This window comes from Stigmatopora argus, chromosome 19 (genome assembly GCF_051989625.1).
Source record: "Stigmatopora argus isolate UIUO_Sarg chromosome 19, RoL_Sarg_1.0, whole genome shotgun sequence".
Classification (NCBI taxonomy): Eukaryota; Metazoa; Chordata; class Actinopteri; order Syngnathiformes; family Syngnathidae; genus Stigmatopora; species Stigmatopora argus.
Window position 1 is genome coordinate 5,066,322 of NC_135405.1, and position 12,397 is coordinate 5,078,718.

Consider the following 12,397-nt stretch of genomic DNA (forward strand, 5'->3'; position numbering starts at 1 on the left):
ATACCACACACTGTTTTATGAATGGTTCTGTTAAGTTCAAAATAGTTTTCAAAGCCTAGAGTTGCAAATATAAATCTTCACAACCAATTTTAAACTTCCACAGCCCATGTTATCGCTGGTGCAAAAATTAATTAGCTAGATGTGGCACGTATTTCCTGCCCTTCACAGATTGCTCAGAGACGGCATAGCCTTATTCCTGGCTCCCTCTCTTCCAGGTAAAACCATTTAGCCCATTTGCCACCCCGGCCTTATCTGAACAATCCCAAGAGATGGGACGTCTTCGGGGTGACCTGGCAAAGAAGACCCACCTGTACGAGGAGGAAATAGCACGTCGACAGGCACAACACAGCAATGAGTCGATGGCTTTGCGCAAGGAGCTACGTGATGCCGAAAGCCAGCAACTTAGCCTCCAGAAAGAAATCCTGATGCTCCAGGACAAGCTGGAGAAGACTCGAAGAGAGAGGTTTTTCGTCTTTTTCTTATTTTCCATATTTTCCATGATAGCTGCTCTTGTATTTCTCACCGCTCTATTTGACTAAAACATTGTGACATTCCTGTCAGCGTTCTTACTGCTGTGAAGGTTTATTGGCTCTGCAATTATGTATATGTTGTCTCTTTCAGTAAAATGAATACAAGCAAAATTTACATATACTTATATTTTTATTTTAGTGCAGTGTCTGGTAAAGTGCATTAATTGGATTTCAATATCTTATGCTTCTAAATCTCAGAGGCAAAGGCTCTAAATATTCCTGTTGTAACAATTACACGACAAAAGAACCAAGTCTCACACCTAGAAAATAAACTCTAAAGACATTTATTTTAAGTACACACGAAATATAATATCTCAAGTATTTTAAATTAATCATGCCTTTAAAATGTTAGCGGTCAGTTTGAATACCAAATTTCACATCAGTTCCACCAGTCTCTGATCCGAGTCCAAATTGTGTTGCGAATCATTTGGTCCAAGTCTCAAGCATGTTCCAAGTTTTTTGGAATGGGTGAGTCGAGTCACAAGGTTATGTTGAGTCAAGCGGAGGCATATCAAGTCTGTCACCATTGTTCCACCGCCCGCCCACAGAGCGCTTGTTTTAAGAGAAAAAAACATCTAAAAGGCAATATAAAAGTTTAAAAAAATCAACATTTGTAGCTGCTCAAAGTAGTTTTTATTGTAAACACGACACAGCAAGTGCTTAATTAAATGACCATAGGAGACATTTTTAAGACGTTTATTCATCAAGATTAAACATGCATTCCTGGCATACAAAAACATGGTATGATTCGAATGATAAACATTATATTAGCCGTTATACGCTCACGTGAAGGTTTCACTTACTTGGCCTCACACGTCTTTAATGGTGAATGGAGGTTTTACTTGATCTTACATGGCATGTGGTATATTTCTGTGGCGTCCACATGCATTTAGGCATCTCACCATGATGTCTCTGCTCACTGATCAGAGTAGATTATGTATGCTATGTTGTCCATGTAGCTGCTTCGAGTTAAATTTTCGGATTCACATTGGTAAAATATAAGCGTAAACATGACCCTCATGTAGCATCTTCTCGCGTTGATCTGCACTGATGAAGACAGCAGTCAGCTAATGTAAGTTGAGGTCATTCAGTACATATAAAACTATAATGACAACAATTCAGTACATACAAAACTATAATCAAGATAGCAAAATGATTAAATCATACTTACACATACACATGACGACATTCTTTAAGGTGGTCACATATTTGGCTGATGCTGCCACACTCAGCTGAACTCTCCCGTGGTGTGTAGGGATTGTTAAACAAAAGGGCAACTTGTTTTACAATAGGCCAATCAAAATGCCCAAAACTTTTATAAAAACAAATTCCCAGACTTACAGTGCCTTGCAAAAGTATTCGGTCCACCCGAACTTTTCAACCTTTCCCCACAATTCAGGTTTCAAAGATATTTTTTGTCAAGAATCAACAAGCACATCATGAAGTGGAACAAAATCTATTGGATTAAAAAATTAAAAACTGAAAAGGGTGCACATTACGTACGACTCGTACGGTGTTTGTAAGTTTTTTGGGGGGGTTTGTAAGGGGAATCAATCATTTATAAGGGCAGTTATCGGCAGAGGTTGACAGGTATGTTATTCGGCTCCTTTACTTTCAGTGTAGCACTCATTCCACAAGTTCAGTGATGATCTCTGAATGATCCAATGTTGACCAAGTAGAAGCCACCTGTTCTGTGATAGTTTCGGGGTTCAGTTTAAAGTGTTAAGATCATCATGAAGACCAAGGAACACAAAGTCGGGTCCAGAATACTGTTTGTTTTAACAAGGAGCACTTTGCAAACAATCATATTGAAATGGAAGGAGTATCAGACCCCTGCAAATCTACCAAGACCTAGCCATCACTAAACTTTTACCTCAAACAAGAAGACTGATTAGAGATTCAGCCAAGACGTCCATGATCACTGGATGCACTGCAGAAATCTACAGCTGATGTGGGACTCTATCCATAGGACAAATCAGTCGTACACTGCAAATCTGGCCTTTACGGAAGAGTGACTGGAAAAAAGGCATTTCTCAAAGATATCCATAACAAGTCTTTGTTTGCCACAAGCCACTTGGGAAACACCAAAAATGTGGAGGGTGCTCTGGTCAGATGCAAAACCACCCTCACTGTCAACATGGTGATAACAGCCATATGGTGTGGACCTGCTTTCCTTCAGCATGGAAGATTGTTAAAATTAATGGAGCCAAATACAGTACCATTCTGGAGGAAAACCTGTTGTTAAAGTTGATGGGAAGATCAATGGAACCAATTAGAGGACAATTCTGGAAGAAACATGTTGAGCCAGCAAAGACCTGAGTCTGAACAGATCCAAAACAAATAGCCAAATCTACAATGGAATGGTTCACAATACCCATGTGTTTGAATGGCCAGACCTTAATCCAATCGAGAATCTGTGGGCAGAGCTGAAGACCACTGTTCACAAACGCTCGAACTGTTTACCAAGGAACAACGGGCAAGAATTTCAGCCTCTCGATGTGCAGAACTGATACATACCCCCAGCGATTTAGAGCTGCAGTTGCAACTTAAAGGTGGCGCTACAAAGTATTAATGCAAGGGACTGGATAATATTGCACGCCCCACTTTTCCGGTTTTTATTTGTTAAAAAAAGTTTAAAATATTCAATAAATCTGATGAATCTATATTTGAAGCCTTTAGTGGCAAAAGGTTGAAAAGTTTAAGGGAGTCGAACACTTTCGCAAGGCACTGTAAATACAGCACTTTACAATATTGTTTCATATATACCTGTGGATGACAGTTGCTCAAGTTGTACTTGGAGTGAAGGGTCACAAGGTCACAGAACCCTAATTTTCTCCGGAGCGCCTTGCATGGCAGCAGCCATTGGTGGAGGAATGGGTGCTAACGTAAAGTGCTTTGAATTTGGTAAAAATGTGTAGTTAAATGCGCTCTATAATATATTAACACTTAAGGCCAAAATGTACTTGCGTACAAGTGTACATAGCTTGCCTCTCATGGCACAGTCAGCGTAATTCTTCAAGCCCACATCGAGTTAGGAAGGTAAACTTTTCCATCTTCCAATTTTAAAAACGTCAGTCTATTTGGCTTAATTAATTTTTTATTGATTTCCAGTTGTGATCAGTGTCATACTATAAAAGTTAGCAAGCCAATTTATTTGCAGGTCTCCTGTTTCAAGGCTTACTGTTGCTTCTCATTCCAATTGCATATGATGAGTAGTAAGTTTATTACAAGTGAAACTAAATCTTAGCGTTGCCATTTTCACCAGCTTTGAGAAAGTCACATGCTTGTTTTTGTGAATTTGGATTTTTAAAGTGTCACCAGTTTAACAAGTGTTTATTCTCCTCAACAGTCAAAATGAGCGGGAAGAGTTTGAGAATGATTTCAAGGAAAAGTTTGAAAGAGAAAGAGTTCTGCTTACTGAAGAAAATAAGAAGCTGTCCGGTGAATTGGAAAAGGTAAAGTATTAAAACACAAAAAATACTCCAAAGCTAATTTTATCTTGTACATGAGCAATTTCCTCTGTCTCAAATCAATAAATCAATCCCTAACCTCAGGTAACCTTTGTGGGTTGGCCAAAATGTTCTCATCACATGCTTCCACCTCACATGATGTCAAAGAAGTCACTGGTCAATATCCCACATAAAAGCAACGCTGTAGCCTTTTACTGTGCAGTGGAAGGGTACTTTAGATTCCGCTGTTAATTTAGATGATTTTTAGGAGTTCAAAAACGTGTGCTACTGATTAGAAAGGAAAGAACTAGTAACATTTTAGAACAACAACAATAATTAAACACATTCATTTCAATGCCTAGCACTGCTGCTGTTTGTAGGCCAATAAGAGATTTTGGAAGATTTTTTGAATTTTCTTTTAAACAAAATTCTTTCTACATCGTTGTCTGTTAATTGTTTACTTGCTTTTAGAAAAACGTTCATTGAAATGATCAGCTCTCATTACATGTCTCCATGTTTTTTTTTTCCGCAGCTGACAAGCATGTTTGAGAAGGTGAGTGATTCCAATCAGCATCTTGAGGATGAAATGAAGGAGCTGGCTGACAAAAAGGAGAGCGTTGCTCACTGGGAGGCTCAAATCACAGAAATCATTCAATGGTGAGAAACATTGTAATTGTAATTCTAATTGCCACATTCCATGTGTAGTTCTTAAATTTGTTGAATAGCTTTTGTTTAGCACAAACAGTGATTTAGCTGGTCAATCAATAGCTATAGCGCAATTTGATCTTGTTGAAATAGAATTTAATATACTGCCATTGAGCACCACAAACCCACTTTCCAGGACCACATTGTTTGTAGTAAAGGCAAACAAATACTTAATTTGTAGTTGCTGTCCCAATACCATCAGCCAAAGCTGGGCGGTAATTCACTTTTCTGATTGCTAAATGCCAGGCAGTTGCATGTGGATTCCCTCAAGCAGCCAAACTCAAACAATCCACAGGCCCTTAACTTTAAGAAAATTATATTCATTTTAGGTCATGATCAAGGGCTTTAGTCTTTAAATAACAATGCAAAAGTTCACTTGAGGTGGGGTCCTCAAGTAACTACAGAACAGTGCCAATGAGCGTGAGATATATGATGGTTAAGTCATTGCGTAGAAACAGTTATTTGCACCTTTGACACAAGTTAACGTTGATGCTCGTATTTAGAAAAACACCTAAGATATGTCATGTTTTACTCGAGGGTTTACTGCAGCCTAAAACTATATAAGTCACAGGTGTCAAAGTGGCGGCCCGGGGGCCAAATCTGGCCCGCTGCATCATTTTGTGCGGCCCGAGAAAGTAAATCATGAGTGCCGACTTTCTTAGGATCAAATTCAAATGGTTATAGATGTACATTACATTTCCTGATTTTCCCCTTTTTAAAACCAATCATTGCAATTTTTTATCCATTTTTTTCTTTTGGTGTTTTTAGGTCAAAAAGCATTTTGGAAAATCTAAAAATAAATATACAAATATTTTCCTTTTTCCACTTATAAAAAAACATGATTAAAAGACATTTCCATTACTAAGAAAAAAAAAAGCTCAAATAAACATTGGTTTAGATCTATAAAAATTGACTATTTAGGGCTTTTGATCCAGTTCTTTTAATCCAATTTAGAAAAATCAAAAAATCTAGATATTAGATCTAAAATGGTCCAACCCACATGAAATGGCATTGACGTTAATGTGGCCCGCGAACCAACCCGAGTTTGACACCCTTGATATGGGTGATAAAATTTATTCTGATATTATATTTGTTTAAATAACTATCCTAAAATTAATGATAGTCCTTATCTTGCCAGACAGTTGCTATGCAGCATTCCTGCAAAGAGTTCATCCTTCTCACTTATGAAGTGTATGTTGTCTCGCAGTGTATTGGGTTCCACCTCACTGTTACTGCTGCATTTTTCACATACCTCTCGGGATCATGAGCTGCTTTACCCTCCCTCCTGCTCAGATCACTTCCCTTTGCAGCTGACACATTGCCAGCTGCTCAGCCCTCCTCTGCTGGACAAGCCTGAAGTCCTAGCATAGTACACACGCATACACACGCTCAAGTTATAAAGGGCATGCTTGGAATTTTCTTTGGGAAGCCAGGGGGTTTGCCATGCCCCCTTGTGGATTCTTTGACATTTGTATCAGGCATACCAAAATGCAATTGAAGTCAAAATAAATGTTCACAAAATTAGTTAACTCCAATTAAAGTATTAATATGGATAGTATTCCTTTAAGCCAAGGGTGTCAGACTTGGGTTTGTTCGCGGGCCGCGTTAACGTCAACTCGATTTCATGTGGGCCGGACCATTTTAGATATATTTAGATTTTTTTAAATAAATTGATTAAAAGAACTGGATTAAAAGCCCTGAATATTCTGTTTTTTATAGATCTAAAACAATGTTTATTTTAGCTTTTTTTAAAATATATTTTTAGATTTTACAAAATGATTTTTGAACTAAAAACAGAAAAAATAGATTAAAAAATTACAATTATTGATTTAAAAGGGGGAAAATCAGGAAATTTAACATACATCTATACTCTTCATTTAATTTGATCCTAAAACAGAAAGTCAGCACTCATGATTTACTTTCCCGGGCCACACAAAATGATGCGGCGGGCCAGATTTGGACCCCGGGCCGCCACTTTGACACATGTGCTTTAAGCCATAGGCTAAGAAGGAAGTTTTGTCAGAATTGATGCCAATTTGTATTGGAACGAGTTGAGTTGATTAGTTTCGTTGAGAAGCCACAGTTTATAAGTAATATTGCTGTTATGTCAACCAGGTTCCTCATTAAATTATGTGCAATGTATCTATTGAGAAAACAGTGTTGAATATCCCTATTTTCAACGTAATCCTTTCCCCAGGGTGAGTGATGAAAAAGATGCCCGTGGCTACCTGCAGGCGTTGGCCACTAAGATGACAGAAGAACTTGAGGGTCTAAGAAACACCAGTCTTGGAGCAAGAGCTACGGTGAATGACTTTGACAGTTTTTCCATAGATTAGAATCATTTTGAATTGCACAAAACTGATGAACCTCTGTTATTCATGACTTGTTACTCACTCCTCTTTGTTGTAGGACATGCCTTGGAAAATGCGTCGCTTTGCCAAGTTGGACATGTCCGCCCGTCTAGAGCTGCAATCAGCCTTAGATGCTGAGATCAGAGCTAAACAGGGGATTCAGGATGAGCTGAACAAAGTGAAGGCTAACAGCATCTCTACAGAATGGTATATACATACATGCAAATATTTATACAAGTAGTTATAAATACACATCTTTAATGATACGACACCTGCCTGTCTTTCCTCACTCTTCCAGTAAACTGCAGGACATAGAAAGTAGAAATCAGGACCTCCTATCTGAGATCGAAAGACTGAAGAAAGAGAGCGAGGAACTGCGGTTACGTAGAGGTATGACATAAATACTGAGGTATGATGGCATTTGATCTCTACTAGGGCTAGAAATATGTGATATAGGATGATGTAATGATGACAAAGGGACAATACCAATATGATGCATATGATGTCATTTTCAGTTACACAAACAAATATGCAATATATGTTAAAATTCAAATAAAGCATTCAAATAAGAAATATAATTAATATTTATTATGTTTTGTTCCAGAAATTAAATCATGAAACATTAACATTTAATGTTCCATCATATTGCCATTTCATAAAGCTCTATCAGAGAAAGTGTGCTCTGGCCAAATAAACTGATTTTGTGAAGTCAGCTTTTTATAGGTTATTAACCAAGTATTTATTATTTGATCTGTGTCTAGGTGTCAAGCACCAAGATTCCCAGAATTCTTTCTTGGCTTTTCTCAATGCCCCTACTTCAACACTTGACCAGTTCGATGTAAGTGGTTGTCAACTCCCTAGGGTAAAATAATGAAAGTATATGTGATGGTTACTGTCAAGAATTCCTTATGAAATGTTACCGGGAGGTTCAATATATCACAATTTTGTCAAGCAGTCCAATTTACTTCAATTACCGTATTTTCCGAACTATAAGTCGCTCTGAAGTTCAAGTCATTCTAGTCATTAAATCCATCATGACGAAGAAAAAAACATTTATAGGTCACCTTTTTTATTTTCTTAAGTTTGTCTGTTGTTTTCTATTTGTTTTTGCCAAGTAACTAAATGCAGCCACTCTATTATTTCAGCAGGTCCAAAGAATTATATATTTGCAAATATTGCCATCAAAACCACAATAATTACCAGCCATGTTGCACACAGGCATGCATCACTCAGTCATGCTTCCTTTTATCAAGCTACTATGTTACACCTCTTCAGGGCAACAATTACCACATTGTCAGCTGTCAATTTTAATTGCATGCGTACAGATCTTTACACAGCTTATTTGATTATACTCTTTTACTGTTGTCGTCTACTCTGCGTTAGCCAGTCTTTATCATGTGTGTACGTTCGCTGTCTGCTCAACTTCTGTTAGATTTGGAGACAATTCAAAACTTTCCAAATTTATATAGCTAATTTGTGTATCTTAAAACTCTCACTGAAGCATTGTCGAAAACAAGTACGACTCTTTTTTCCTTCCATTTAAAATATATACGGTGTAAAAGACTACCTGATAATATAATATATGATTTTTAAAAAATCATAACATTCGATTACATGTCACTTTCCAGCAAAACTGACAATAGAATGTGATTTATATTGCGAACAAAAAGTTCTGTGTTTTTATTTTACACTCTTACTTTTTTAAGTTTTAATATATTTATTTCTATTGTTACATTCCTTGTCCTTGCTTTGTTTTTATACATCAGGACTCTTATTCCTCTTCCTCGTCTTCTTTAATTGAGTTTTGGGAAGACGTAAGTTTCCTTGGTTAGACAGAAGTACTTGTTTGTGTTGTAACTACCCCGACTGTTGAAAGGAGCAGTTTACTGTAGATGTGCATGTGAGCCCATGTTTGTCTGAGTATAAGCCCTGTATTATGGAAGAATGGAATGGCAACTCCAAAAATCCTGTTTGCAGTACTGGTTCTAGTTAGGCAGTTCAGATCCGCTCTAGAATGAGAATGACTCTTTGTGGGTGTTAAATTGTAGGATGTAGAGTTCAAAGCATTTTCATAAAAATGTTATCTTTCTTGCCAAATATATTTTTAGCCAAAAGCTGACCCTGATTAATCGCTGTACTACATTCTGACTTCCCTTGCTTTCCCCTGACCGTACTGTGTAATTTTTCCCGACCTCTGTTCGTCACTCCTACCAAGATGCGTGAGGCAAAACATACATGTTTGCAGCTCAGTTAGATTACCTTTCTGTTATTCACTCAATTCTGTTTCTGCCTCACACGCTGCGCCTCTTTTCCTGCCACTGAAGCGTTCGCCCTCAGTTGGCCCAGCCAGCAAAGGCAGACGTGTAAGCACCATCAACACACTGTGACCACATTTGTTAACTTGTTTACCTCTCTAATGTGCTTTCATTGTATGACGTTGGCTAAAATAGTTGACTGGCAGGCCTGCTTTTTGATGACCTTTTGAATCTGGTTTTAAAATGCATGTTGGAGATCTTATTTTTCATGTATACAGGCTTTTGTTTACTTTAGATATTGTTAAGCAGGTAAGGTGGCACGTCAGCATGGACTTTAAATACTTCTATTATCATGGAAGATATATAGTATTAATTTGAATCTTTTTTGAATTAAATATATTTTTTCTTTGAATAATCTGGTAGTAACTTGACAAATGTACCTGGCGCATCCTGCATCATCTTTTCCTTTCACCCACTCTTCAGATGGAATCCATAGATAATTTCACCCCCTCCAACACTCCATCCCGGGATGACGATCAGAAGTCCCAGTTCAAGAGCCGCTCACGTTCACCTTCCACGACCAGTGATATGGAGCCTATCGAAGTGAGACTTCTCTAAATTCAGTCAATCTCAGCTGTAGGGAAATGTGGCTGTAGCAGAGAGCCAGTCACTTCTTCTTTCAAAATATTTTGACCTTTTAGACATGTAAATTAAACATTTTTTAAATAATTGACTTGGGACTACACTGCAGGCAGTGTTAGGCTCCTGTGAGTTCCCTTTAACAGAAAACCTAAAGTCCTCCCTTCTGACTCCAGCACCCACTGGCAGTCTTAAGGGATTCATATAATTGTAAATACAATCAAAGCTTTTCATAAAACTGCAATGAGAGACAACATGGCATTGGTGGCTAATGAGTTCTCAGTATCTTGAATGCATTTTATAAACAGGCTTTCACAGGATATCATTTTGTCAATGTATTTGGTTATTGTCAACAAATATGAATACAATTCCTGTTTTAAATTAACTTGCTTTATTCCTGTATTGCTCATTTTCCAGTTAATAGATCATTCTCCTCATGCAGTCCAGACCCCCACTATGCTTTCAGGAGGATATGGCAGTATTGGTCGCTCTTCTCCCAAGGTTAGGCATGTTCTCTCTGTTTATTCCAGTAAGTATCAAGTTCAAAACTGCATTCCATCTCACCTTTGTCAACATTGTTTTAATAGCCCAAAGCACATCAGTTTGTGGTGAAGTCATTCACTACACCCACTAAATGTAACCAGTGCACTTCCCTCATGGTGGGTCTCATTCGCCAAGGTTGCACCTGTGAAGGTAAGAATTTTGAATGTGAAAATATATTTCCCAGGATTTATACTCACTGTCTCCCCTGTCACAACATTAGCCGATGAGCACCCACGCTGACACCAGTGTGATAAACACTGAACACCCAAGTCTCTTGCCTATGAATCATTACATTACATATATCCAGTGGCGGTCCGTGCATTTTTCTAGCATCGCCTTCAGCGAATCAATCCGACCCTCAAAAACTATTTTATGGATATAAAACCTCTACTGCAGCTACAGCTACGACACATAAAAATAATCAATAATAACCTCATACAATTGAAATATTATTTAGGAATATAGCCATATTTTACTCACCAAAAATCCTTTTTAACTGTACACACTATCCATCCTCCTGTCTTCCTTCTTTTCTATCGCCATCGAAGCTAATGCTGAAAGTCGAGCCTGTCCTGTCGTCGTATTTCTGGCATACGTTTTTATTCGATTTAGTGCTGAAAATGTTCGTTCCCGGTTGTGAGTGATTTGCTTGCTTTGGAGTTGTCCGACCTTTCTTAACGATGTCCAGCTTTTTTTTCTTGTAAAGTCCGTCTAGAAAATGGCTTTAAATCAACACAACAATATATTTGCTTGTGTAGCTCGCTCCAGATACAGTTTGGTAGCTCTGGCTAATCCACTCTATCACTAGCCAATCATAGTTGGTGAAAGCGATGACTTATCCCTACGCCTGCGACAAGGCAATAACGTATCCCTACGCCTGCGACAAGGCATTGTGGTGTTGCCAACTCGAGATCTGGTTGTTAAAGCAACAGTCTTATCGACGCTTGTTTAATGCATCAAAGCCTGCAGAACTGATTGTGAAGGCCTTGAGGCAGATTTCTGACCCTGGCAACAAATAATGGCTGAAATGTGATTGGTTAAATGCTTCAATATGAAAACACACATCTGGAAGCAGTACAACCAGGGGGAAAAGCAATGAAAGGAAGCTAACAGATAATTTGGAATTATTTAATAAGTATTGATGGACGAAATATAATATATGATTCAGATATTTCTTAGGCCAGCAGAAAAGGCCTTGAAGGCCCTGACGGCCCATCACTGCATATATCTGTACCTAATGATGTATGTATCCGTGTATTAAAAATGGAAAAAGTTGCATTGACAGTAATCTTGAAATTTTGACCTGTTTATTATAAAACCTTTTCATAGCCAGGAAATCCAGCACTAATTTAGACAGGAATTGTCAGTGCAGTGGCAGAGAACTGAGACAGGTCCGTTCACATATCGACCATAAGATGTCACTCTTGCACTTGCAACTATATCATTAAACATAAAAATGCAGTTAATCTGTACAGTTTTTATACCTTCTAATGTAGCAGTGCTTTAGCCTCGTGGGCTGCCAGGCTTATAAACCAGGGGAAACTGCACAGAAGTATTGCATAACTGAAACATTAAGCAACAAAGATAGAATAACTTATCTACTTAGCTTATATCGGCAACCAAAACCAGTCACTTTGTAAAGTTATTCATTACATTGGTTTTCATTTTACCTATATCAAAGTGCCAACTGCATTAAACCTCAAATTTGTTTCCTACTTTCTCTTATCTAGTGTGCAACTTCTCCTGCCACGTAACCTGCGCGGACAAAGCACCCGCAGTTTGTCCCGTTCCACAAGATCAGACCAAAGGACCGCTTGGCATTGATCCTCAAAAGGGCATTGGGACTGCATATGAAGGCCATGTCAGGGTGAGAATTTATACTACATTCCTATTTATTTTACTTCACATTACCATTACAATAACAT

The 12,397-nt window shown here is 38.1% G+C and overlaps 1 protein-coding gene across 6 annotated transcripts in view; it reads left to right on the top strand.

Moving 5' to 3' along the window:
* The window catches only part of cdc42bpab (CDC42 binding protein kinase alpha (DMPK-like) b), a 70,207-nt gene that overhangs the window by 45,291 nt on the left and 12,519 nt on the right, over positions 1–12,397 (top strand). For 2 of the 6 annotated variants that reach the window (XM_077586436.1, XM_077586438.1), the window contains exons 17-29: positions 216–463; positions 3,880–3,985; positions 4,512–4,636; positions 6,882–6,987; positions 7,094–7,242; positions 7,334–7,425; positions 7,797–7,873; positions 8,802–8,849; positions 9,360–9,398; positions 9,774–9,893; positions 10,347–10,430; positions 10,517–10,622; positions 12,203–12,339. In XM_077586436.1, coding sequence (XP_077442562.1) covers positions 216–463; positions 3,880–3,985; positions 4,512–4,636; positions 6,882–6,987; positions 7,094–7,242; positions 7,334–7,425; positions 7,797–7,873; positions 8,802–8,849; positions 9,360–9,398; positions 9,774–9,893; positions 10,347–10,430; positions 10,517–10,622; positions 12,203–12,339 — 1,437 coding nt within the window. The remainder of the gene's footprint in view (positions 1–215; positions 464–3,879; positions 3,986–4,511; positions 4,637–6,881; positions 6,988–7,093; positions 7,243–7,333; positions 7,426–7,796; positions 7,874–8,801; positions 8,850–9,359; positions 9,399–9,773; positions 9,894–10,346; positions 10,431–10,516; positions 10,623–12,202; positions 12,340–12,397) is intronic. The other 4 variants (XM_077586437.1, XM_077586442.1, XM_077586440.1 and 1 more) reach the window with 2 other exon arrangements.